This window comes from Hippocampus bargibanti, linkage group LG08 (genome assembly GCF_051943395.1).
Source record: "Hippocampus bargibanti isolate YZ-2025 linkage group LG08, ASM5194339v1, whole genome shotgun sequence".
NCBI classification, from domain to species: Eukaryota; Metazoa; Chordata; class Actinopteri; order Syngnathiformes; family Syngnathidae; genus Hippocampus; species Hippocampus bargibanti.
The window spans coordinates 23,990,038-24,016,912 of NC_142741.1; the positions used below are offsets into that span (position 1 = coordinate 23,990,038).

Here is a 26,875-nt window from a genome sequence, read left to right on the forward strand (position 1 = left end):
GAGTGGTCCATCGATGAAAAGGTTTCTTCAGCCATCATCTGTACTTCTTTGACGGTGTCGGACGTTCCGCTTCTTATCCAAGATGCTTCTTCAGCGAACTAAAGTCTTACTGGTAGTTTCGGCCCTATATATATATATATCCCTACTGTCCAGACGTGGGGGTGACCGGTCCCTGCGCTCGGGTTGGGGGAAGCAGAGGACTACTCACAGCGGCGCCACTGATTGCTTCTATTGTCCTGACTGACGACTGGCCTGATTACCCTATTTGCCATTCTCAAAAAAAACTTTATCAACATCGCAGGGATAATACAGTGTCGGACGTTTTGCTTCTTATCCAACCAGCAACCACTCATTTGACGACAATGAGGTTAAAATCTTAGCGAAAGAAAATAGATGGTTTGAAAGGGGAGTAAAAGAAGCAATTTTCATAAAACAGCAAAATCCTTCCCTTAACCGTAATGGTGGGATCAATTTGGATCGTTTGTACGACAGACTGCTTAGGCAACATAGGTTTAGTTATGCTGATTAGGTGAGACCAGGGCGGGGCAATCAGGCCAGTCGTAGACCTCATACTCAGGCAGGACAATTGGAGTAATCAGTCAGGAGAATAGAAGTAATCAATGGAGCCGCAGGGAGTAATCCTCTGCTCCCCCCAACCTGAGAGCAGGGACCAATCATAGCAGGGTCCGCCACGTCTGGACAGTTGGGATATACATAGGGCTGAAACTACCAGCAAAAGACTTTAGTTCGCTGACGAAGCATCTTGGATAAAAAGCAAAACGTCCCGACACCTTGAAAGAAGTACAGATGACGGCTGAAGAAACCTTTTCATCGATGAAAGTTACAGTTAACATAGGCGTAAGTGACATGGAAACGACTCGTCGGAAGTCATCAAGAAGCATACGAGTGAAAGCCTGGTGGACAAGAAGAGTTAGTGGCTTAAAGATAAGGTTGGATGCAGTGCAATAGTAGCAATAAACAGTCTCTGTGTGATTGCCTGAGGTAAAATAAGTTAAAACAGGAAGCACCATTACACATTTAGAACCAACATACTTGTTTCTCAAGGCACCAAACAGTCACTACGTATACAAGCTTTATGGCCTAACTCAAGGAATCTCCTTTCACAAGTTCTTCATGCAGACTTGGCAGCGGCTGATGCGCGACAGAAGCTGGCCCGCTTTGAGCGTCTCTGATGCCGGTTCGGTGTGGAAAGATTGATCGATGGAGGTGAGCCAGAAGCTGTGCTTGTTGGCGAAATAATGACACGTTCCCTTGGCGCCGTTGCACTCGATGAACGGTGACGTCCGGAAGTCTTCCAGACACGATCCGGGCGATGACAACGACTGACCCCCGCCTTCATTTCCTGCAGCCGTGTGCTGCGAGAAAGAGGTCAGATATTTTTCATTTATTTAGTGGTGACATGGATTTTGTCATATTTGTTGTATTCTGTGATTCTAATTAAAATCCCCAACGTAGTGACGGCAAATTGGTATACAGCTAACATCCGACTTACGACAGATTTCCTTTCCGACCAAACGGTTGTAAGTCGAAACGGTCGTAAGTCGAAATCCATTCAAAATGTTGAATAGAGACTCAGAGGCTAAATGACACGCAACCCCCCACCCTCTGGTGCCATCACGCGGTCGATTGCTGTGCGAGCGTGAGGTGCTGGCTGCCTGGCCAAAATTGTCCTACACGTTGCCGGCCTGCTAGCGCGTTGCCAGGCGTAGAATGAAAATGTTAAAAAAAAAAGGGTGTGGAGGTCATGGACTTCAGTACGGGTGGTCGTAAGTTGAGCTGGTTGTAAGTCGAATGTTACCTCTGTTTGTATTTTCAACCTCTATGCATAATAACAATAATAATAATAATAATAATAACACATTTCATTTATCAGCGCCTTTCAAAACTCTCAAGGTCACTTTTCAGTCAAGGGATACTTTTTTTTCTGTGGGTGAGCAGCGGCAGTCACATGCGCCAGCGTTCACTCAACCGAGAATAACTCAAATAGATCAAGTTAGCTAGCTTGCTAATAGATAACTAATAGATAGCTAGCTAGCTAGTTAGACAGCTAATAGATAGCAAATAAATAGCTAGCTAGGTACCCGGGAATAACTCAAATATATCAAGTTAGCTAGCTAGCTAATAGATAACTAATAGATCGCTAGCTAGCTAGCTAGTTACACAGCTAATAGATGATACAATACAGCTTAATCACCAGGCTGCTAAGACAGAATTCATATTTATGCTTTTGATTTCATGCATGCCAGGATAGCTATTCTTGTTCCGGCTATAAACCGTTAGCTTAGGTTTAGGCTTGCGGTTTTGATCAAACTTATGCCATCTCATCAGCATAGTATTCACCATAAGGAAGGAGTAGCCAATCCACAGGCTGCGCCATCCAGCGGGACACTGCGGGATGGTGATGTCCTGGCTGTGCACTGCGATGGCGACCGACGGGGCTTCGCAAACCGAGCAGCGGCTAATGTAGGGTTTGATCTCGCCTTCCTCCACGGGCATCATGGGTAGTGGGGCAGTGGTGGACAGCCAGTAGGATTTGTCATTCCGGCTGGCGTAGTAGCAAATGTCACCAGGGTTGCAGTATAGGAAGGGCATAGTGCTGAAGCGTGGGAGGCAGGAGCCAGCCAAACCTAATGAGAATAACCCAAATGTAACACCGGTGTCTGAAACTCATGACAAAAAGTTAGCGGTCACCAGGGCAGACAACTCTGAAAAGTTGCCTGCCTGGCCATAAAGTAGCCTGCCCCATTTTTCACAACTTGAAACACAATAAAACAACTAATCGCAAAAAAAAACATTGTTGTGAAGTGTAAAGGATTTTTTTTAATTAAGGATGTACCCATCACAAATGCTCCCTTGCTTAATTTGATAAGAATAATACATTTCATTTCTAAGCGCCTTTCAGAACTCTCAAGGTCACTTTATAGTTCCAGGATACGTTTTATTGTGGGTTTTCAGTCAATTTGCAATTGCAAAAAAAAATTGACAATTTGCATACTCGGCACCGGCAGCCAATCAGAAGCCTGTTTCGTGCTTCGGACCATACCCTGACTGTAAAGTGTACTTGAGAGTTTTGAAAGGCGCTTAGAAAGAGGAGTCCACGTGGCTTGTAGCAATTTGCTTGTAGCTTTTGCTTTATTGAATTAAACGTTTGATTTGAAAAAAATCTTTTGTCGGCCACCCGGGCCGAGACGTTTTGAAAGTTGTACGCCCGACGTAAAAGTTGTACGTTATTTCAAACACTGATAACACGCTCTGATTTCACATTCATCAAGCATGACGTGAGTTCCGTTTCTCCAGACTCACCAAGGTCCTGGTTGTGAGCCTTTTCCTGGCCTTCCAGGTACAAAAGACTGTATCCGTCCCATATCTTTGACATGCCCACGGGGCACATGGGAGTCTGCTCGGACTGACTGTGTTTCACCAGCAAGTAACCCACGCTGACACTGCGGCCGGGCATGCCGGGTAAGCCGGGGACACCTGGTTTACCCCGGTTACCTTTGAGCAAACACAATGCAAATATCAACAAACTGTCACAAATGCTCCCTGAAGCGCCAACAACCACCTTGATTGTAAAAAGACAGTGAAAACATAAAACTAGAGTAGAAAGATAAATTCAGTTGTCCTCAACTATCCGTTAATGTCTTTCAGTAGTTTGCCCGTTTTTTCAACTAAGTGACCCTTTTACAAAACAAGAACCAATTCCTTGCATAAAATTGCACATACAGTGATACCTTGGCTTACGAATTTAATTGGTTCCCAGACAGAGTGTGTAAGGCGAAAAGTGTGGATCCCAAAAATGAATTTCCCATAGGAACCCATTAAAATGAGAATAAACTGTTCCCAGGTCCCCATTAAACATAATTTTCTACTTTCTAATCCTTAAAACTACACAAAATATACCTTATTTTATGTATAATAAATGTGCTATGGTATTATAATTAAAGAAATAAAGTGTACTGTGTAATTAAGTCATTTTATTTACCTTTGTGATGGTCGTTGATGGCCTGATGGCATGGAGTGGCTGGTTTCCTCAGTATTAAACACTTGATGAGGAACGTAACCTTCTTTCACCATCTTGAGGAATTATCACTTGTAGGTGCTTTCTCTGTGATAATTTTATCTAGTTCCTCATCATTTGTGTCCTGTTTAGCTGGGTTGATAGCTTTTTGCATCAAGTGTACAAATGTCTTGTGCGGGTTGTTTGTGGAGCCTGATTGATGGGATATTTTAACCTTGCAGCCTACACTCTGCCTTTGAACTATCAAAGTTGAAAGTCTCTCACTGTCATCTGCCTGTCTCTTTAATGTTTAAACCACCTCCCCTCACTGCTGCGTTCTTGACCAATCACGTGGCTTTAACCGAAGACTGGGGGCGGGGAATAGAGGACAAAAACAGTCGGCTGCCGTTTTGTTGTGAGGAGAACGGGCTCGTTCGCGAACGACACATCATTCATTGAGGCAGCTCCGTGTGTATACCGAAAAAAGTTTGTATGCCAAGGTAAAATTTACATAAATTTAATGTTCGTAAACCCAAAAGTTAGTAAGCCAAGGGGTTCGTAAACCGAGGTATGACTGTACTTAATAATTCCTTAATCACGGACTATTCCCACGAATCCTCAAATGCCCGATCAGACGTACCTTCCATGCCTTGCAGACCAGCATGGCCCAGATGACCTGCCTCTCCACGGAACCCAGGCGTTCCCGGTGTTCCACCTATTCCGGGCATGCCTTTCTGTCCAATGGGCCCAATAAAACCTGAAACGTAACCACCTCATCAACTTGAATATATGTCAATGAAATTTATTAGCTTATATTTTAATGAATTTAATTGTTTCTATAATTTCTTGAAAAACACATCACAGAAAATGTCAGTGTTGTCAAAACGCCCAAACAACAAAAAACTGACCAGCATTCCCGGGAGGCCCCTGTGGTCCTGGTTCCCCTTGGATGCCTCTTGGACCCTGAATACCCTGTTGTCCAGGTAGGCCCCTCTCTCCTGGGACAACGATCTGCTCTGCAAGTGAACCCTGGCTTCCCGGCAAGCCACGTAAACCTGCAGCATTTCAGATAACACCAAGTTTAAAGGACAACCGGCACCATTTTTTTGTTTCCTTACTGACATCAGAAAAACATTTTATAGCATCTAAAATACCCAAAACACGCAGGCTGATATTTTTAGTCAAATGCAAAACATCAATAAAAATGAGTTCAAGTGTCCCAAAACTACTTCAAAATGACCTCAGAAATTGCGACTTTCAGAAGGTCCCGCCCCCTTGTTTATGATGTCACGCCAGGACGTCTTGCCTTGCTGGAGAATCAAAACAATGGCTGCAGATTCGGAGAAAATGCTTTCTTGTTACTCATCCAGTTATGAATATGATTCAAATAGTTCTGAAGAGGAAAGCATTAATGTTTGCAATCGATTAAAGAAGTCCTTCCGTCTCATTTTGAGGCGTCTGGACTCCAATGTAGCACCCAGAAAATGCACAGGATGGCGCCCAAGCTCCGTTGGAAATGGGCTGATTTGTCTGCTGGGAATTTGTGTCAACTAGTATCACGTAGTAGTCTTGGTGCAACACACAACGACATACATACATGTGTGTCTGACATACTTGGCCAATAAATCAGATTTTGATTCTCATTCAGATTCTGATTGGTTAGTATTTTACCTGGAGGTCCAGCATCCCCTTTAGGACCATATGGACCCCTTTCTCCCTTGACCCCAATATGACCAGGAGTCCCCATTGAGCCTTGTTCTCCTTTGTCACCTGTCAGGAATGCACAAAACTAGAAATTCACTGCGATGTAGACGACCGAAATAGATCATGAAGGGTATGGTGGATCTGGATTTCTGCCGCACTAATTTTGGCAATGTAAGCATCCTCTACCTTTCTTCCCCGAAATTCCATTTGGTCCCCTATAGCCGCCTGAACCTTGGTCTCCATTGAGTCCTTTCCTACCGGGGACTCCGGGAAGCCCTTGTGTTCCGGCTATACCCTTTTCTCCAGATGAGGCATCAATACCAGGAAACCCTCTGGTTCCGGGGAAACCTGGAAAAAAATAATTTTTGTGTACGTTTGTAAGGTCCGTGGATCAGGAGCACCATCGGGAGCATTTTAAGTACCATTCAAGTAAACGATCACTGCCATAATTATGCTGTTGGTTCTTGAAACAGTATGTCCTTACCTTGGAATCCCTGCGAACCAGGAATTCCCTTATCCCCAAGTGGGCCTTGTCGTTCTGGTTTCCCGTCAGGTCCTACAGGCCCGCGGTTTCCTGATGGTCCAGGCTGACCTTGATCACCTGAACAGATCCAACATGGCTATAGTCATTCGCCCACTGGCTCGATGAAACACGTCTAAGAATTTACAAAGTGGCACGAAACTTACCAACATCTCCTTGGAATCCTTTCGAACCGGCAACGCCCGGCACACCCGGTTGGTTGTTGGTGTTGCCATCATCACCTTTCTCTCCTTTGGTTCCTGGGTTGCCAGGTGGTCCAGCAATATCCAAACCTAGCAATATTGCAACCAGACGCAATGTTCAACTCCCACAAGGGCTTTCCTCAAATTGGAATTCGCTTTTGACAGTTATCTGAACACTGGCTATGAACTATTATGGAAGAACATTCTGCAAAAATACCTGCGATCCCAGAGAGACCCTTTTGTCCTTTCAGTCCATCTAATCCATAAAGACCAATGAGACCAGGGAAGCCTACACACATTTGCAAATAAAACAGGAACGTGATTAATTAAATTGACCTCTGCCGAAAAAGTTGACAACTATTGATCTGTTCCTTTAACCTTTTGTTCCTGGAACACCCGGGAAACCTGGCTGCCCATCTTTTCCTGGTCTCCCATCAAAACCCTTATAACCTTGGTTGCCAGGAGTTCCTTTCTGTCCATCGAAACCTTCACATTTTGGAAACAATTTAACGGAATTCCACTGCAATCTTATTTGGTCTCAAATAGAATAAAAACTCATAGAAGGTAAACCTCCTACCTGGAAAGCCCACATCACCGGCATCACCTGGGTGCCCCCTTTTCCCTTCTATGCCATCAAACCCAGGGAGTCCCCTCTCTCCAGACACCCCAGGTAATCCTCGCTGACCTATTTGGATGACATAACACATTTAATGACCGGATAGTGATCCCCAGAAATGCCATTAGACACCACAGCAGATATAGCATTAATTACAGTTAGTTGTACCTGGGTCTCCTGAAGAACCAACCTCTCCTCTAAATCCAGGTACCCCTGGAATGTCAATGCGAGGACCTCTCTCACCTTGAATCATACAAAAATAATCAAGTGATGATGAACTATTATCAACTAATATGTTTTACTTTGAATTCAATTCTGAATTTATACCTTTGACTCCCCTTCTGCCCTTTTCTCCTGATGCACCATACGCACCAGGACTTCCTTTCACCCCCTACAAACAAGACATTACGTCCAAATGGACCGTGACAAACAATAATTGATGTTAGAATGGAACATTTAAGGACAACCGACGCCTTCCGGACATATTGTGTCCGTAATTTGTAAAATCATTTCAAATGACTTCTAATGAGCGTATTTTACAACGATTCCATAGCAGAAAGTCTTGTTTTCGAGTTGGTGACGATTCCTGACGTGACGTCACGTCAGGAACGCCCCTGACCGAGAAAGCGACACACAATGCATTTTGGGTACTTTGTTTGGTCTGAAAACTTCGTGTTTATCCGTGCTGATGGCGAAATTAGAAGGAACACATAAATAACGTGATGGTGAATCATTGTGTGTTGCACCAAGACTACTATTTGATACTAGTTGACACAAATTCCCAGCAGACAAATCAGCCCATTTCCAACGGAGCTTGGGCGTCATCTTGTGCATTTTCTGGAACGCTACATTGGAGTCCTGACGGCTTGAATTGATACGGAAGGACTTCTTTAATCGATTGCAAACATTTATGCTTTCCTCTTCAGAACTATTTGAATCATATTCATAACTGGATTTTTATTGGTGTTTTGCATTTCACTAAAAATATCAGCCTGTGTGTTTTGGGTATTTTAGATGCTATAAAACGTTTTTCTGATGTCAGTTAGGAAACAAAAAAATGGTGTCGGTTGTCCTTTAAATGTAATAAATGACAGACAAAAGATTCATAGTCACCTTTTCACCACTCATCCCATCAAAGCCAGAAATTCCTTGACTGCCAATATATCCTGGCATCCCTTTGAAACCTGGTAGCCCCTGTGCACCCGGATTCCCTTGTAAGCCCTTTTCATGACTGGGCTCTCCAGGAAAGCCATGACCTCCCTCATAGCCCGGGACTCCAGGAAGACCCTTCGAACCTGTGGAAATCCATTGTGTGTGTCAGGAAGTGAAACAAGGATGAAAATACAACATTAATGGGGGGGCTGTGGTAACTTTGTGATTCACCTCTTGGTCCAACGAAACCTTGATTTCCTCGGTCTCCGGGTTCTCCCTTGGTTCCTTTCATGTCGACTATCATTTGTGCAGGGATCTCTGGTTTATCGCCAGGTGGGCCCCTTAACCCACGATCACCTGGCAAAAAAAAAAACAATCAGCAAATGAGAGAGTAAGAAAAGCAACCATTTTGAAAATATTGGTCAGACTACATATTGGAAAAGACTGGTCCAGCACCTTTTTCTCCAGTTTTGCCTATCACTCCTTTAGGGCCAATTTGTCCTGGCAATCCAAAGTCTCCTTTTATCCCACTGACTCCTTTAACGCCTGTATTACCAGAGCCGCCGGCAAAGCCAGACATGCCATGGGACCCTTTGTAACCTAGTAATTGAGAAGCATTGCTTCATTGAAATGATTTAGTCTGGGAAATTTTGGTTAGTATGCCACAGCAATGAACATCTGTGGAACTGACCTTTCATTCCTGGAGGTCCTGGTTTTCCATCAGGCCCAGGCAATCCTGCGTTACCTGGCTGGCCGTTCTCTCCTAGAACTCCATAGTTACCGGGTTCTCCTGGGAATCCTTTTAATCCAAAGAAACCCGGAGCTCCCGGATCTCCTTCTGTTCCCCTTTGACCAGTTAAACCTGGACAACATGATATGTTAGATATGAACAAGGCTGTTTCATACATATTCTCTCACAGATAGGGTATCACCTGGTTGTCCGACAGCACCCTGTGGTCCTGGTGGTCCAGCATTGCCAGGATCACCGGGGTATCCATAATTGCCTGGTGGTCCAGGACTTCCTTCAAACCCTTGCGGGCCTGGAAGTCCAATGGAACCTTTGGGACCAATCATACCAGGCATGCCCCCCATTCCTGGAGCGAGAGAATGCAAATTCAAAGAAGAACCAGAACCATGATGTTGATTGACAATGATGCCCACCGTTCCCAGCATTTTTGGTGCTTTTTCTTATTTTATGTGAGGCTGCTATCAATTTGCCAATCCCTCACCTACATTATGCAATGTCAATGTGTCTGACAGTCGTCAGAGACTTTGACCTTGCTATATTCATTCCTTCATGGGTATGAATACAATACATATTGATTTATATAGCGCTTTAACAACGGCTGAAGTGCTTAACATGGACAACGGTCATATACAGGAAATAAATCAGTCACAAACCTGGTTTAATGCACCAGGCAGTAAAACTAAGATCGTCTCTGAATCATGCTGAGTCAAATGCCAAAGAGTGCAAGTGAGTTTTGAGGCGGGTTTTAAAGATGGGCAGCGAGGGCTAGCCGAATGTTCAGTGGCAGGTCATTCCAGAGAGTGGGGCCAGCAACGGAAAAGGCTCAATACCCTCTGAGCCTCTGTTTAGTTCTTAACACATCTGATAATGTCTGATCAGCAGACCTGAGGCGCTGGGAAGGTGTGTAGTTATGGATGAGCTTGGAGAGGTAAGGACGAACGAATCCATTTAAAGATTTGAAAACAAATAAGATCTTGAAAATAACTCTAAAATGTATATCGATGAAAAGGTTTCTTCAGCCATCATCTGTACTTCTCTGAAGGTGTCGGACATTTCGCTTCTTATCCAAGATGCTTCTTCAGTGAACTAAAGTCGTGCTGGTAATTTCGGCCGTATATATATATATATATCCCAACTGTCCAGACGTGGCGGTGCCGGATTCTGCTATGATTGGTCCCTGCTCTCAGGTTGGGGGGTGCAGAAGACTACTCCCTGCGGCTCCACTGATTGCTTCTACCAGTAAACTCCTGCAATGTAAGGTACTGCTACTCCTCTCCTTTTAGTATCTTCAGAATTTTTCGTTTCATTCCCTATTCTTTCCTTTTGACATTTGTTCAAAGACCACTGAGGGTACCCAGGGTATTAGTTTAGCCCTATGCTGGAGGGTTCTGATAACTCCTAGTTTGTGTTGGAGAGGGTGGTTAGAATTGAAAAGTAAGTATTGGTCAGTGTGCATGGCCTTCCTAAAGACTTCTGTTTTTAGCGCTCTGTCCTCTTTTATAATTACTTTACAATCCAAAAAGGCTAGTTGATTCTCTTTAATGTCCTCACGAGTACATTTATTGTTGATGTCTACCGAGTTGAGGTGATCTGTGAAGGATTTAATTTCTTGTTTTTTAATTATGACGGCTTACACAGACGTCTAAAATGTATAGGGAGCCAGTGAATGCAGAAATTGTCACTGTGTGAATATACCTGGATAGCCTGGTTCTCCTTGATCTCCAATCAAACCCTTGTTCCCTTGAAGCCCATACAATCCTGGGTCACCGGGGGGTCCCTGGGATGCGCCCAATACTTCCCCATGAAGACCTTTATCCCCGGGTGAGCCAATCCTTCCAGATCGTCCAGGCACGCCTGGAGATCCAACGGATCCTTTTCTACCCGGCATACCCAAATCACCGCGGGGACCGGAAAAACCTATCACAAGTGATAAGGGGGGTTAATAGAACAAACTGGCAGGGTAGTAACTATTATGTTTCACAAACTACAGCGGTATCATAGCTTACCCGGTGGTCCAGGTTGGCCATGCGGGCCATTGTCTCCTATTTCTCCTTTATCTCCATTTAGTCCAAATAGACCTGGCAGACCCTTGTCACCTGGAAGACCTAACAGTTGATGAAAGAAAAGAAAAGTAAGTCCAGCCAATTAGTTGTCCAAAAAACCAGAACCTCTTTTGTGCTTCCGGTCTTGACCTGTGAGACCAGGTAATCCTCTGGGTCCAGGAGAACCTGGCATTCCAGGAGGGCCAGGGAAACTTCCACAAGGACCTAAAAAGAAAGAAACAAAACAAACCATAAAAAGCACAATTAACTATTGCTTTCATCATGGTTATGTACTAAACAAACTACGTATATCGGAAGAAATATTGTGACTTTGTCGAGTGCCCAGCGTGGATTGTGCTTATAGATGCAGTAGCATTATCTTTATCATAGTAAATTACAGTTGTACTTTTATCATCAAACTGAAAGCAATTCAAAAAAAAAAAAGTCATGCAATCAAAGCAAAGCACAAAGAGACTTAAAAACATCTTTATACCCGCTACCTGTTACATCCCATTGTTCTCCGTCTCCTGCTGGACTACAGCCGCCTTTCAGTCGCAAGAGAGAGAGAGAGAGAGACAGAAAGAGAGAGAGAGAAAGAGAGAGAGAGAACGAGAAAGGCATTCGGTACAAGAGTTATTCAGAAGCATAAGCATTATTTTGCAAACAAGCTCAGCCCGAGCTGGTTTGATGCTGCAGGCCCTGCAACTAAGAAGGCACTGGAGGAAAAGTAACAGTACAACAGTCAGATATCGATGAAAAGGTTTCTTCGGCCGTCATCTGTACTTCTTTGAAGGTGTCGGACGTTTCGCTTCTTATCCAAGATGCTCCGAAACCGGTAGTTTCAGCCCTATATATATATCCCTACTGTCCAGACGTGCCGGTGCCGGACTCTGCTATGATAGGTACCTGCTCTCAGTAAGACTTTAGTTCGCTGAAGAAGCCTCTTGGATAAGAAGCGAAACGTCCGACACCTTCAAAGAAGTACAGATGACGGCTGAAGAAACCTTTTCATCGATGGACCACTCCCGTACGACTGAGAGCTTACACAGACGAACAGTCAGATATATTCATCATGCGGCCTTGTTTTGAATTCTCAAGCCATAACCCCGCCTTTCATGTCATCTTTTTTTTCAAAAAGCATTGAAAAGAGTTTATATGAAGATGAAAATAAGCGTTAAGACTTTGTAAAAAGAAAATTAGATGAAGCATCAAATGAAACAGTGGAGTCATTGACTCCACCGGAGGCCTCTTACCTGGGCTACCGGGTGTTCCTGCAACTCCAGGATAGCCATCAAGACCCTCATCACCGGGTAAACCAGGCTGGCCTTTGAGACCCTCAAACTCTCTCCCTGGCTCTCCTCCAAGTCCTGGTGCACCAGCTTGACCTGGTACACCAGAGAACCCCTTTTCTCCTTTCTGTCCGTTGGAATCATCTCCCTTTTGAAACAAACAACTCCTGGTATCACCATCCGACGGAGATGTTTGAAGACCACTTTGGGAATGAATGAATATTGGACTTACTGGAAGACCCCGACTGCCAGGGAACCCGGGCAGACCGACTCTGCCCGACAATCCTTGCTTTCCGATTTCACCATCTAGCCCTGGAATCCCAGGGTCTCCACGATACCCTACAGATATAAAAGAATAAATTGGGCTTACAAATTTGATCTGCTAGAGGAAAAACTGAGATCAGTTTTGGATTCCAAAATGAGTTCAAAACAGCTGTCAGACCTAAGTCGATATCACTGTGTTCCACAGTGATCTTGAAATGGTGTCGATTGTGTGGATCTGATGGCTGATTAATCGTGTCTCAAATCCACCGAGACACAATTTCCACTTGCCTAAAACTATGAGCAATAGTTCTTAAAATAATTCTTAAAGGACAACCGACACCATTTTTTTGTTTCCTAACTGACATCAGAAAAACGTTTTATAGCATCTAAGATACCCAAAACACACAGTATGATATTTTTAGTTGAATGCAAAACACCAATAAAAATGAGTTAGTGTCCAAAAACGACTTCAAAATGAAACCGAAAGTGGCCAGTTTCAGAAGTTCCCGCCCCCTTGTTCATGATGTCACGGCAGGAAGTCTTGCCTTGCTCTAGAATCAAAACAATGGCTTCAGATTCGAAGAAGATGCTTTCTTATTACTCATCCAGTAATGAATATGATTCAGATAGTTCCGAAGAGGAAAGCATAAATGTTTGCAATCGATTAAAGAAGTCCTTCCGTGTCAATTCGAGCCGTCCGGACTCCAATGTAGCGTCCCAGAAAATGCACAAGATGGCGCCCAAGCTCCTTTGGAGTAACGGAACATTCAGTCCTGTTACTCATATGTTGTCTCACCATTTTGGACTTTATTTTGAAATCTTTTCAACCTTTATTTGACAATCTCTTCGCAATTAACATCCAGTGTGACTCTTGAGTCAAACACACCTTTTTGTGTTACCACAGCTGTGTCTCCTTTTCTGCCTTTTGGACCTGGATTACCAATAAGCCCCGCAGTTCCCTAGAAGAAAACATCATGTAAACGTCTGTGTAAGCTCTCAGTCATACAGGAGTGGTCCATCGATGAAAAGGTTTCTTCAGCTGTCATCTGTACTTCTTTGAAGGTGTCGGATAAGAAGCGAAACGTCCGACACCTTCAAAGAAGTACAGATGACGGCTGAAGAAACCTTCTCATCGATCGTCATGGAAAGTGACCAGGAACTTGAACAATGTCTGATTTCTCTTACGGGCAATCCATCCACTCCTGCTGGGCCCTGGTCTCCAGTGGCACCTTCCCGTCCAAACTCTCCAGTCATCCCAGGGTCTCCGGCATCACCAACGGGTCCGGCCGGCCCCAGTGGAGAATTGCTCACGGAGCATTCACATTGTCCATGATCGCCTAAAAAGACATCAACAGAAAAGTCAGTCTTACATAAAAAAGTCGCCACTAAGGTGATACCTTGGCTTACGAACTGAAAGGCGAAAAGTGTGTATCCCAAAAATTAATTTCCCATAGGAAACCATTAAAATGAGAATAATCCATTCCCAGGTCCCCATTAAACATAATTTTCTACTTTCTAAGCCTTCAAACTACACGAAATATACCTTATTTTATGTATAATAAATGTGCTATGGTATTATAATTAAAGAAATAAACTGTACTGTATAATAAAGTCGTTTTATTTACCTTTGTGATGGTCGTTGATGGCTTGATGGAATGGAGTGGCCGCTTTCCTCAGCATTAAACACTTGATGAGGAACGTAACCTTCTTTCACCATCTTGAGGAATGATCCCTTGTAGTTGCTTTCTCTGCGATAATTTTACCTAGTTCCTCATCAATTGTGTTCTGTTTTATGCTGGGTTGATAGTTTATTGGATTGGATTGATTAGATTTGCTTTTATTAGTCTCGCAGTGCATCAAGTGTACAGATGGCTTGTGCGGGTTGTTTGTGCAGTCTGATGGATGGGAATTTTAACCTTGCAGTCTACACTCAGAAAATCAAAGTTGAAACGAGTCCAAATTTCACTGTTTTCTACCCATTTTGTCACTCTTTGTCTGTTATCTCCCTGTCTCTTTAATGTTTAAACTACCTCCCCTCACTGCTACGTTCTTGACCAATCATGTGGCTTTAACCGACGACTGGGGGCGGGGAATGGAGGACCAAAACAAGCCGGCTGCCATTTTGTTGTTAGGAGAACGGGCTCGTTCGTGAACGACACATCACTCATTGTGGCAGCTCCGTGTGTATCCCAAAAAATAGTTTGTATGCCAAGGTAAAATTTTCATCAATTTAACATTCGTAAACCGAAAAGTTCGTAAACCAAGGGGTTCGAAAACCGAGCAAAAACAGTACCTTTGACTCCCTTAAAACCTGCATTTCCAGGCCTTCCTCTACCACCTGGAGACCCCTTGAAGAAATCTGGCCCTTTGAGATATTTCAAGTGGAAACATTTAATCAACCCACCATGGCGATCAATGACGATCCTTTTACTCACATGATCCTTTGGGTCCTGGGGGTCCTCGAGGACCGGGACGACCAGGGTGGCCTGGCAGTCCTGAACCGACAGCAGGACTTCCCTGCTCTCCCTGTTGACCTTTCTCTCCTGGCTCCCCTTTTCTTCCAAATGGACCGGCGTAATCAAACACTGACCGAAAAGGAGTAGAAACAATCAATAAGTTTACGTTTTGATCCTGGCGGACATTTTCTTTTTTTGTCCAACTAGGAAGTATTCAGAACTTCATCATCAATTTTTTGGTTTTCGCCCAAACCTTGTTGCTGTGCGTACGAAGCTGTGCGTCCTGGTGGTCCAGGAATGCCTTGATCTCCAATCGGGCCCCTCTCACCTTGGGGGCCTTGTTCCCCAGGTGGACCGAGGGCACCAGCTTTGAAGGTTAAAAAAAACAACAATTCCATCTGTCATCACTGGCATTAGGACTTTTGTTTGAAATAAATAAGCAATGACATCGGTTGCTCTAAATTCTATCTATTTGAGTTACTTCCGGGTTGAGTGATTATTAGCTAACTCTTAGCTAGCTATCTTTCTATCTGTTTGAGTTCCGGGTTGAGTGATTATTAGCTAACTCTTAGCTAGATAGCTAGTTTTCGATCTATATGAGTTACTTCTGGGTTGAGTGATTATTTGCTAACTCATAGCTAGCTAGCTAGCTTTCTATCTATTTGAGTTCCGGGTTGAGTGATTATTAGCTAGCTAGCTAGCTAGCTTTCTATCTATTTGAGTTACTTCCGGGTTGAGTGATATTAGCTAACTCTTAGCTAGCCAGCTAGCTTTCTATCTATTTGAGTTACTTCCAGGTTGAGTGATGATTGGCTAACTCTTAGCTAGCTAGCTAGCTTTCTATTGATTTGAGTTACTTCCGGGTTGAGTGATTATTAGCTAACTCTTAGCTACTAGCTAGCTTTCGATCTATTTGAGTTACTTCCGGGTTGAGTGATTATTAGCTAACTCTTAGCTAGCTAGCTTTCTATCTATTTGAGTTCCGGGTTGAGTGATTATTAGCTAACTCTTAGCTAGCTAACTTTCTATCGATTTCAATTAATTCCAGGTTGAGTGATTATTAGCTAACTCTTAGCTAGCTTTCTATCTATTTGAGTTACTGCCGGGTTGAGTGATTGATAGCTAACTCTTAGCTAGCTAGCTAGCTTTCTATCGATTTTAGTTACTTCCAGGTTGAGTGATTATTAGCTAACTCTTAGATATCTTTCTATCTATTTGAGTCACCTCCGGGTTGACAGAAAAACTAATCCTGTTACCGTAAAGTGACCTTGAGAGTTTTGAAAGGCACTTAGAAATGAAATGCATTATTATTATTATTATTATTATTATTATTATTATTATTATTATTATTATTATAAATGGATTAGAATTGTCCACATAAACACGGTGACTTCATGATTTATTGATTATTTCTTTCTAATGTTTTTTCATACCTGTTGAGGACCAGGGCCACAATCCAGATGAAATCAATTCCCCAGCTTCACCTCTCACTCCCTGAAATACATTTTTTGTTCAATTCATGTATTTTCCAACAAACACAACCCCTCAAAAAAGTTAACAATTACTCTTTCCGGTTTTCACAAGTCATCATTTCTTCATCTTACACAATTATGGTCTGTCAAAGTTATTTTATTAAAAGCACAAGCGTGTCTCTAATGGATGCTCCCTCATTAGCACGTAGCGTCACTAGTGGCAACATTTTGTCATGGATAATCTTTGCTTTATTTTACACACCCCAAAAAATGTGAGAGTTTTGTGAAAATTTAATGCAAATTTTGAACGACGTCACTTCGATTCATGTTGAATTTCACAATCAAAACGAAAATATTCACCTTTGGACCATGTCTGCCTATTGGTCCTTGGTCCCCCACATCTCCCTGAAAGGGAGACTCGTTAATAACATGATAACATCCGTCTGCGTAAGCTCTCAGTCGTGCAGGAGTGGTCCATCGATGAAAAGGTTTCTTCAGCCGTCATCTGTACTTCTTTGAAGGTGTCGGACGTTTCGCTTCTTATCCAAGATGCTTCGTCAGCGAACTAAAGTCTTTTGCTGGTAGTTTCGGCCCTATATATATATCCCTACTGTCCAGATGTGGCGGTGCCGGACTCTGCTATGTTTGGTCCCTGCTCTTAGGTTGGGCACCACATCTGGACAGTAGGAACCCATATAGGGCCGAAACTACCAGCAAAAGACTTTAGTTCGCTGACGAAGCATCTCGGATAAGAAGCGAAACGTCCGACACCTTCAAAGAGGTACAGATGACGGCTGAAGAAACCTTTTCATCGAGAGACTACCTCATCATTCAGTGTTGATAAGTCCTACAAGCGTACCCTTGGTCCAGGCCTCCCAGGTGCACCAGGTAGACCCTAGAAATGAGTCCAATTCACATGATAACATGAAACTCTGACCTGAAAGAGATCTGACTTGAAAATACAGGATGTACTCACTCGTGATCCGGGGAAGCCCGTGATTCCGGTTTCTCCTTTGTTGTCAGCCTGGAATCAAGCAACAACAACACGACCTTGACGTACAAAGTCATCAAATAAGAGGAATAAAGCGCATCGGCGAACACCTACCAAATCTCCTGCTTCTCCTTTCATGCCCTTGGGTCCAGGAGCACCCTGAAATGATGTGGATATTTTCACACCTTGCAATCAAGTCACAATTCTTTCAGGTGGAGGGATGGCATTGGAGCAAATGTACCCACCAAGGGTCCGAAAGGGGGCTGACTGTGGGGATGAGTGGAGTTTCCTGGAGGTCCTGGAGGTCCAATATCTCCCTGTGGTTAAAAATATCACGCTGTCAGAGATGTGACAGTCAGACACTGTGTCTTTTACTGCCGGCAGGAAACATAGTCATTCATGACAGACGTCTGAATCCTGCAGCCTTCTGCCAAGCTATTTATTGAGAGTACATGCAAATTAAAGTGATACATTAGTAAAACGTCGTTTTCTTGATTAGAATACCACACCTCTTGGGTTCTAAGCACGAACAGCTGTAAGCAATAAAACATTGTGTCTTCTATGAACTGATAAATTTGTAACCTTTGCCTTACCTGGTCGCCCTTCATCCCCTTTAGTACATTTGTCACAGCCTGTGCAGAAAAAAAACAACAAATTGTGAGAGAAGTCAATTGAGTGACAGAGGTCATCTTATACAGTGATACTTTGGCTTAGGAACTTAATTGGTTCCCTGACAGAGTGTGTAAGGCGAAAAGTGTGTATCCCAAAAATTAATTTCCCATAGGAAACCATTAAAATGAGAATAAACCGTTCCCAGGTCCCCATTAAACATAATTTTCTAATTTTCTAAGCCTTAAAATTACACAACATATACCTTATTTTATGTATAATAAATGTGTTATGGTATTATAATTAAAGACATAAACTGTACTGTATAATAAAGTGGTTTTATTTACCTTTGTGATGGTCGTTGATGGCTTGATGGAATGGAGTGGCCGGTTTCCTCAGCATTATAATAATAATAAATTTCATTTTCAAGCGCCCTTCAAAACTCTCAAGGACACTTTAGAGTCACAGGATATTTTTTTTCTGGGGGTGAGCAGCGGTAGAACACTTGATGAGGAACGTAGCCTTCTTCTGTCACCATCTTGAGGAATGATCCCTCGTCTGCAATAATTTTACCTAGTTCCTCATCAATTGTGTTCTGTTTAGCTGGGTTGATAGCTTTTTGTATCAAGTGTACAGATGGCTTATTTGTGGAGCCTGATTGATGGGATATTTTAACCTTGCAGTCTACACCCTGCCTTTGAACTATCAAAGTTGAAACTATCACTGTTGTCTGCCTGTCTCTTTTCATGTTTAACCCCCCGCCCCCACTGCTGAGTTCTTGACCAATCACGTGGCTTTAAGCGAAGACAAAATCAGTCGGCTGCTGCTGCCATTTTGCTGTTAGAAGAACGGGCTCATTGAGGCAGATCCGTGTCCAAAAAAGTTTGCATGCCAAGGTAGAGTTTGTATGCCAAGGTAAAATGTTCATATATGTAACGTTCGTAGTATCGATATAACCGGGACTATCGATATATCCGATATCGATATAACGAGACTTTACTGTATGTAACGTTCGTAAACCGAAAAGTTCGTAAGCCAAAGGGTTCGTAAACCATCACTGTACATGCAAAATTAACAACTGGGTCCAAGATACCTTTGGTCCACGAGGACCCGGTGCCCCCGGTGGACCCTAGAAGAAGACAATGTCAGACATCTTAAAATTAATACAATGTGAAATATACAAATGTGCATGCATGTTATCATTAAAATATTGATCATTTTTATATCGTTATACCTTTGGTCCTGGGATCCCCGGGTTTCCCTGCCATCCTCGGTTACCAGGGGGGCCCTGTTAAATGTCGCGTCAATAGTCAATTGGTAAGTATCCAACTGGTTGGTTTCACTCTAATACAGAGCAGATGTTAGCAAACCGCGGCTCGTGGGCAATATTCGGCCCACGAGCGGTCTGTTAGACTCTCGGATACAATCTTTGAATGATAAAATATTGTCATGCATGAATACAAATCCAACAATCGTGTCTTACAAATAGTCCATTGGCTCCTGGTGTGCCTGCATCTCCCTGTGGACAGATAATCATAATATTCATATATTGTGACTGCATCCAAATGCAAGCGGAATGTAAACGTCAAACAAATGCGTCATGTGATCTATTCTTTACCCTGAATCTCTGCATGTACACGGTTACATCCAAGGTGTCGCCCTTCTCCCCCTTCCTGCCCGCTTGTCCCTGAGATGAAACACAAAATCAGGCATTGAAAGTACAGCTTTTAAATTACAGTGATACCTTGGCTTACAAACTTAATTGTTTCCCAGAAAGTGTGTGTAAGGTGAAAAGTGTGTATCCCAAAATGAATTTCCCATAGGAAACCATTAAAATGAGAATAATCCGTTCCCAGGTCCCCATAAAACATAATTTTCTAATTTTCTAAGCCTTAAAACTACACAAAATATACCTTATTTTATGTATAATAAATGTGCTATGGTATTATAATTAAAGAAATAAACTACAGTATAATAAAGCCGTTTTATTTTCGTTTGTGATGGTCGTTGATGGCTTGATGGAATGGAGTGACCGCTTTCATCAGCATTAAACACTTGATGAGGAACGTAGCCTTCTTCTTTCACCATCTTGAGGAATGATCCCTTGTAAGTGCTTTCTCTGCCATAATTTTATCTAGTTCATCATCAATTGTGTTCTGTTTAGCTGGGTTGATAGCTTTTTGCATCAAGTGTACAGATGGATTGTGCGGGTTATGTGTGGAGCCTGATTGATGGGTATTTTAACCTTGCAGTCTACACTCTACCTTTGAACTATCAAAGTTGAAACGAGTCCAAATTTCACTGTTTTTTATCCATTTTATCACTCTCTCTCTGTCATCTGCCTGTCCCACTCACTGCTGCGTTCTTGGCCAATCACGTGGCTTTAACCGAGGCTGGGGGCGGGGAGTAGAGGACAAAAACAAATCGGCTGCCATTTTCTTGTTAGGAGAACAGGCTCGTTCGCGAACGACACATGCCTCATTGTGGCGCTCTGTGTGTATCCCGAAAAATAGTTTGTATGCCAAGGTTAAATTTTCATAAATTCAACGTTTGTAAACCAAAAAGTTCGTAAACCGAGGTATCACTGTACTATCAAAATCTTATTGGAGGACACTTACAGAAAAACCAGGCGCCCCTTCACGTCCGATTTGACCTGGAATGCCCGAATCGCCTGTTGTCCCATTACAGCCATCTGCACCGGCCTTTCCTCTGGGTCCCGCTTGTCCTGGGTGGCCCTGAAAAGAGGAATAACCTAATTCAACGTGTATGCATGATGTGTTACGCATTGAATAATCCACATTTGATTCTGAGATTTTCAATTTCCAGCAGATAAGTGGCCCAAAAATATTTTTTCCCACCCACCCTGGTCATTACTCTGAAGACTAAGGCTAGCTAGCTATGTGTGAAAAGTTTTCTATCTTCACTTCTTTTTATTTATCTGGCTATCGATCTAGCTGGCTAGCTAGCTAGCTACTTCGCTAGCTAGCTATTTGCTATCTATTAGCTATCTAACTGGGTAGCTGGCTATCTAGCTGGATATCTATTTGCCTTCTCGCTATCTAGCTAGCTATCTATTAGCTAGCTAGCTAGCTTTCTATCTATTTGAGTTATTCCGGGTTGAGTGAACGCTGCCGCTGCTCACCCACAGAAAAACTCATCGTGTGACTGTAAAGTGACCTCGGGAGTTTTGAAAGATGCTTCATAAATGAAATGTATTATTATTATTATTATTATTATTATTATTATTATTATTATTATCTATTTTAAAATGTGACTTACGGGAATTCCATCGTTTCCAGAGAAGCCAGGTACACCTGTCATTCCCTGGGGACAAATGTTTGAGCATGAATCAAGAGTACATGACTGACTTTTTTTGTTCCCAAATAATAGCATATACAAACAATATACCATATTTCCTTTGGGTCCAATGTTGCCATGCCGTCCTGTGTCACCTTTGTGACCCTTTGGGCCTTGGATGCCTGGTTCTCCTGGACTCCCCTGGGGGCCTGTGATGCCTTGGGGACCAACGGGCCCGTGTTGACCCTGATATTGAAGGAAAGAGTGAAGAAAAAGCAAGTGTGAATCATTTCAATGTTCATGGCACACACTAATCATTAGCATATTTATTATTATTAGAATATATATTAGCAATTAGCATAACATGGCATACATGGAAACACAAAGGAGTTGGTAACGAGTCGCGACCAGGTGCTTTGACGAGGGGGACGAATGAGGCACAATGAAGGATGTGGCTGCAACAATGGAAAAAAAGGTGCTTTTCTGCCCATTTATCACTTGTGACCTTTGACCTTTCACTCACAATACACAATTTTTAACCCCCTTTCAACAGTTTTTTTTTTTTTTTTTTTTAACTAACCCTAACCGAAAGCCTAATCGATGGCAAACATTGATGCTTTTCTGGGACGCTACATTGGAGTCCAGACGCGTCAAAATGATACGGATGGACTTCTTTAATCGATTGCAAACATTTGTGCTTTCCACTTCAGAACTATTTGAATCATATTCATAACTGGATGAGTAACAAGAAAGCATCTTCTCCGAAACTGAAGCCATTGTTTTGCTTCTAGAACAAGGCAAGACGTCTTGGCGTGACGTCACGAACAAAGGGGCGGAGCCTTCTGAAACTGAAACTTTCTGAGGTCATTTTGAAGTAGTTTTGGGACACTTTAACTCATTTTTATTGGTGTTTTGCATTTTACTAAAAATATCAGCCTGCGTGTTTTAGACGGTCTTTAAACGGTATTTTAGATGCTACAAAACGTGTTTCTGATGTCAGTTAGGAAACAAAAAAAAAATGGTGTCGGTTGTCTTTTAAAGCTCTTTACACCCATCTAGTGGCCAGTTTGTGTTAATACAGCAGTTACGTGCAGCTCACAGCGGAGTTGTTTCTAGAGCAGAAATAGCCATTTGAAGTCGAAAAAGATAAACATAATAAAAAATACAAAATAAATAACATTCTTGTTTACATTCCTCTGTTTGTGTCTCCACTAGTGGTGGGTGGTGTTTGGTCTGAGACGTGGATTGAAGCATTGGACTCGGGAGACACGAATGACTTTACAAATAATTGTCAAACTTGTGGTCGGTGACATCATGGGAAAACGGCCTTGTTTGTTTGGTCTGATAGTCACGAAAGGTCAGCCAGCGACGACCGTTGTGGTCAGGGGACCTGAACATGTTCTTGTGAGAACCAATAAAAACACCCACGGACAAATAGTTTGGGGGCTTGATTAACAGGACTCTTCATATTTGTTTATGGATTGGGCAACTCAGTTTGTGTACAAATACTCATTCCTATATTTAGGGATTTCTTCATCTTTCCAACAGCCTTTTAATCTCATGCCCTATTTGAAAACTGAATATTTGTATACTTTCTTATCAAAATAGTGAGTCATCCTAAACTGACAATTTTAACAGCGGTCAAGCCAGCCTTCACTCGCAAATTTAAATCAAGTAAGCCACCACTGCGTTTTTTCAATACTGTGCAATACGGTAATCTGTCATTGGCGAGCGGCGTTGGCTACCTTCAAAGTGAGACTCAACTACGAGAACGCCTCTTTGCACAATTATGAGATTTTTAATTCTTCCTAGGGTGAAAGGTGTATTATCAAAATCCTTATTTTACATTTGTTTATTTAAATCCAAACCACTGCTGTGCATGCACTTAATATATTGCTTTTATTTCGAAGGTGGCCAACGCCGCTCAAAGGCGGCAGACTACCGTAATGCACAGTGTTGTCAATCGATGTCACTTCAATTTTGCTAGCGGAGCCTGGCTTGACCCTATTCAAATTTGTTGCCCGAAACTTGAAATGTTCGATTATTTTTTTTCCACGGATTATTTTGTAATCTATCTGAAGCCTGATTTTTTTTTGTGCAAACACTGACTATTTCACGTGGTTTATGATTCCCTCTGGAGTGTGCGTAAAGAAGATTCAATCGGTCGTTGTCTCACATCCGGTCAGGCGCTTTCAGTGTAAAGGTTTGACAGCGATGACCACATTTCCCTTTCGAGAATAGTGAACAGACTGGCAAATACTGTCGTAAATAAGATGATGCAAAATGTCAAGTCTTCAGGTAACTTTATATAAAATAGAAAAATGCTTCTGAGAAGGCTTCTCAGGGAAAATAACAATTAAACACTGGCATATTTGTTGATGCAAATATTGTAAACAGTACAAGACGGAATATTCAACAATCCTTTTTTTTCCACATCCTTTTTTGTTTTCCTTATTTTTTCATTACAGATAATTACCACAGCCTCCACATTAACACCCCCTTCTCTCTTATCACGTGGGTAATCATGACGCAATTCGACTTCGCGGATTTTCATCTACCGCATGTGGTCCTGGTCCCCATTAGCAGCGAATAACGAGGGATTTCTGTATTTAACAAAAGTCACCTTTAACCTACGGTGGCGCTTGACGTGCAGGACCGGAAGTTGCCCGCAGATAGTTTGGAATCAGAGCCGTAGCGCTTTTGTTATTAGTATCAAGTCAAGTCAAAGTCAGCTTTATTGTCAAATATGCGAATATGCATGACATACAGCACAGATGAAAGTATTATTCTCTTTTCAGAGTTTGTTTCATGTACAATTCAGCGCGGAAACGAGCAAAGCATGGAAATGGATTGCCGGGAGAAGCATTTTAATAAGTGTGGCTAATACCTTGGTGGCAGGTCTCCACTCAGGTAAGCAGTTATTTGCTTTTCACACATTTTTTTTGTGTTTACAGTACTTCCTTATTATGTTTAGATACTTTTATGGCTATTGTTCACCAATGGATGTGGTAACGTGTAGATAAATATGCCATTCTTGTCGTAGTGTGGGTAGCTCCAGCAGTCGTGGTCTAACATCCGGCAAGGCACTTTCAGTATAAAAGCACCACATCTATTACCACAATTCCGAACACCATTTTCTATAATTTGCTAAATAAACTGGGTAGGAAAACAAAATATTTGCTCTCATATTTCCTCTCATGATAAACATGCCATTCTTGTCGTAGTGTGGGTAGCTTTAGCAGTCGTGGTCTAACATCCGCCAAGGCGCTTCCAGTATAAAAGGATAACATCTATTACCACAATTCTGAACACCGTTTTCTATAATTTACGAAATAAACTGGCTAAGAAAAAAACATATGCTCTCATATTTCATGATAAAAAATATATACTCATATAACTTAATTCCAGTGAATATTTTCGTTGTGTGTTTGTTTGCGTGCGTCAAAAGAAGTTGTGTCTTTGACCGCCATTTAGAATGTTTGTGTTTTGTCTCGCATCATTCCGGATTTTTCAGCTGTTCAGACAAGAGCAACACTATTTTGCCCAAACAAATTCAACCAAAATCCGTCTTAAGGGGGCGCCATAACAACACGGATTCCAAGTCATGAGCGAACCCCGCACCTCTAAATTTAAGTGAAATCTGTGGAAGTAGCCATAAAATCCACCTACCCACAATAGGGACAGCTTCAAATATTCAATGAATTTAACAAACATGTTTTTAGAATGTAGCGAGACGATTCTCCACACGAGCACAAGAAGAACATCTGTGTATGATCATAAAATATCCCCCAAAATTTTTATTCTTCTTATCTGGTTTTATCTTCTGTAAAGTGGATGAAATATTCGTGTAAACCTTGTCTACACCAGAACAGGACAAATTACAGGCAAGATTAGGATCAGATCATCTTGAGGGTGGTCAATGTGTGAAGGAACAGATGTTCCTACCTATTGTTGTGTTATGGAAAAGTCCCTTCACAAAATTGATGCGTGACTCACCTCCCCACTCGGATGGATTCATAGATTCAATCAAAACCCTGATCAAGATCAGATTTAATGAGATTAGTCACTTAATGAAGATTTTTGGCTCGGTCAAAATACAAAAATAATACATTGGCTGGAATTTATGTAAGAGGAACAGGGTGAGTTGCATTTTTATAATTTCACTGTGTTCTAACCAACACAATTACCATTTTTCAATAAGCATTGAGAAAAAATGATTTCCCACAGTTTGTACTTGAATTTACACAAAAATGTCACTGCCCAGCGTGTATGTAAAATGTCAATTCAAGCATTGATGACAACAAGAAATGTGCAGGACAGGTCGAGGTGACCATTAGCCTTTTTAGGTGTAACTTCACTTTAAAGGACAACCGACGCCTCCGGACTAGTTGTGTCCATAATTTATAAAATGGCTTCAAATGACTTCTACTGAGCATATTTGACAAAGATTCCACCTAGCTATATTATACGTTTTAAGACTCGCACTGAATATTCCGGAAGTCTTGTTTTTGAGTTGGTGACGAGTCCTGACGTCACGTCACGGAAGGAACGCCCCTGACCGAGAAAGGACACACTGTAGCAGTCCTTTCATCACCTCAATGCATTTTGCGGTACTTTGTGTCTGACTTTGGTCTGAAAACTTTGTGTTGATGGCGAAATTAGAAGGAAAACACATACATAACACGATGTTGAATCGTTGTGTGTTGCACCAAGACTACTATTTGATATTCGCTGACAAAACTTCCCAGGAGACAATTTCCTTGGAGCTTTGTCGCCATCTTCTGCCTGTTTTGGGTACTACTAAAGAGTTTCTCACTACATTTCTCTCCAGATGCCTCAAAATGACACGGAATAAATTCTTTAATCGATTGCAAACATGTATGCTTTCCTCTTCAGAACTATTTGAATCATATTCATAACTGGATGATTAACAAGAAAGCATCTTTTCCGAATCTGAAGCCATTGTTTTGATTCTCGAGCACGTCCTGGCGTGACATCACGAACAAGGGGGCGGGACCTTCTGAAACTGGTCACTTCCGGTTTCAATTTGAAGTAGTTTTTAGACACTTTAAGTCATTTTTATTGGTGGTTTGCATTTGACTAAAGATATCATACTACGTTTTTTGGGTACTTTAGATACTATAAAACGTTTTTCGGATGTCAGTTAGGAAACAAAAAAGTGGTGTCGGTTGTCCTTTAAGAACACTCAACATTCTTCTGAATCGCTTTGCCGTCACATCATTTCCTTCGTTCTTCATCCTCGGCTCGCCATTGTTATCTGCCCCCTCACTGGTTCCATCCAGCATTTCCTGCCTTCCTCTCCCGAAAACTCTCCTTCGAAATGGCTGTCAAAGTCTACTTCCCCTCATTCGCACGCCAAGGGGACAATCACTTGACAAGGAGAGTGGATAACAAAAAGACGGCATCCTGCTGTTTTGCGTGCTTGCTAACGCCTGAAACGGAAACAAGTTGATGGCAGTGGAGCGTAATCTCG

General features: G+C 42.3%; 1 protein-coding gene across 2 annotated transcripts in view; it reads right to left on the reverse strand.

Annotated features, from left to right (window-relative positions):
* Positions 1-1,082: 1,082 nt before the first annotated feature.
* Positions 1,083-26,875, reverse strand: part of col4a2 (collagen, type IV, alpha 2) — a 55,566-nt gene continuing 29,773 nt past the window's right edge. Inside the window, exons 5-48 of one of the 2 annotated variants that reach the window (XM_089002963.1) lie at positions 21,493-21,627; positions 21,364-21,408; positions 20,703-20,819; positions 19,703-19,771; positions 19,568-19,603; positions 19,319-19,372; positions 19,178-19,213; positions 18,069-18,107; positions 17,721-17,792; positions 17,590-17,634; positions 17,461-17,508; positions 17,344-17,379; positions 16,845-16,889; positions 16,446-16,506; positions 15,266-15,379; positions 14,992-15,141; positions 14,850-14,921; positions 13,742-13,893; positions 13,443-13,515; positions 12,525-12,631; positions 12,257-12,440; positions 11,504-11,548; positions 11,154-11,228; positions 10,968-11,066; positions 10,657-10,878; positions 9,146-9,307; positions 8,905-9,075; positions 8,670-8,813; positions 8,445-8,570; positions 8,175-8,356; positions 7,389-7,452; positions 7,230-7,304; positions 7,023-7,130; positions 6,824-6,931; positions 6,663-6,734; positions 6,410-6,535; positions 6,207-6,323; positions 5,909-6,070; positions 5,690-5,788; positions 4,927-5,073; positions 4,659-4,775; positions 3,325-3,516; positions 2,362-2,648; positions 1,083-1,376 (exon numbers count right to left, since the gene is read on the reverse strand). In XM_089002963.1, coding sequence (XP_088859089.1) covers positions 1,122-1,376; positions 2,362-2,648; positions 3,325-3,516; positions 4,659-4,775; positions 4,927-5,073; positions 5,690-5,788; positions 5,909-6,070; positions 6,207-6,323; positions 6,410-6,535; positions 6,663-6,734; positions 6,824-6,931; positions 7,023-7,130; positions 7,230-7,304; positions 7,389-7,452; positions 8,175-8,356; positions 8,445-8,570; positions 8,670-8,813; positions 8,905-9,075; positions 9,146-9,307; positions 10,657-10,878; positions 10,968-11,066; positions 11,154-11,228; positions 11,504-11,548; positions 12,257-12,440; positions 12,525-12,631; positions 13,443-13,515; positions 13,742-13,893; positions 14,850-14,921; positions 14,992-15,141; positions 15,266-15,379; positions 16,446-16,506; positions 16,845-16,889; positions 17,344-17,379; positions 17,461-17,508; positions 17,590-17,634; positions 17,721-17,792; positions 18,069-18,107; positions 19,178-19,213; positions 19,319-19,372; positions 19,568-19,603; positions 19,703-19,771; positions 20,703-20,819; positions 21,364-21,408; positions 21,493-21,627 — 4,845 coding nt within the window. In that variant the 3' untranslated portion in view covers positions 1,083-1,121. The remainder of the gene's footprint in view (positions 1,377-2,361; positions 2,649-3,324; positions 3,517-4,658; positions 4,776-4,926; positions 5,074-5,689; positions 5,789-5,908; positions 6,071-6,206; positions 6,324-6,409; positions 6,536-6,662; positions 6,735-6,823; positions 6,932-7,022; positions 7,131-7,229; positions 7,305-7,388; positions 7,453-8,174; positions 8,357-8,444; positions 8,571-8,669; positions 8,814-8,904; positions 9,076-9,145; positions 9,308-10,656; positions 10,879-10,967; positions 11,067-11,153; positions 11,229-11,503; positions 11,549-12,256; positions 12,441-12,524; positions 12,632-13,442; positions 13,516-13,741; positions 13,894-14,849; positions 14,922-14,991; positions 15,142-15,265; positions 15,380-16,445; positions 16,507-16,844; positions 16,890-17,343; positions 17,380-17,460; positions 17,509-17,589; positions 17,635-17,720; positions 17,793-18,068; positions 18,108-19,177; positions 19,214-19,318; positions 19,373-19,567; positions 19,604-19,702; positions 19,772-20,702; positions 20,820-21,363; positions 21,409-21,492; positions 21,628-26,875) is intronic. The other variant, XM_089002965.1, reaches the window with a different exon arrangement.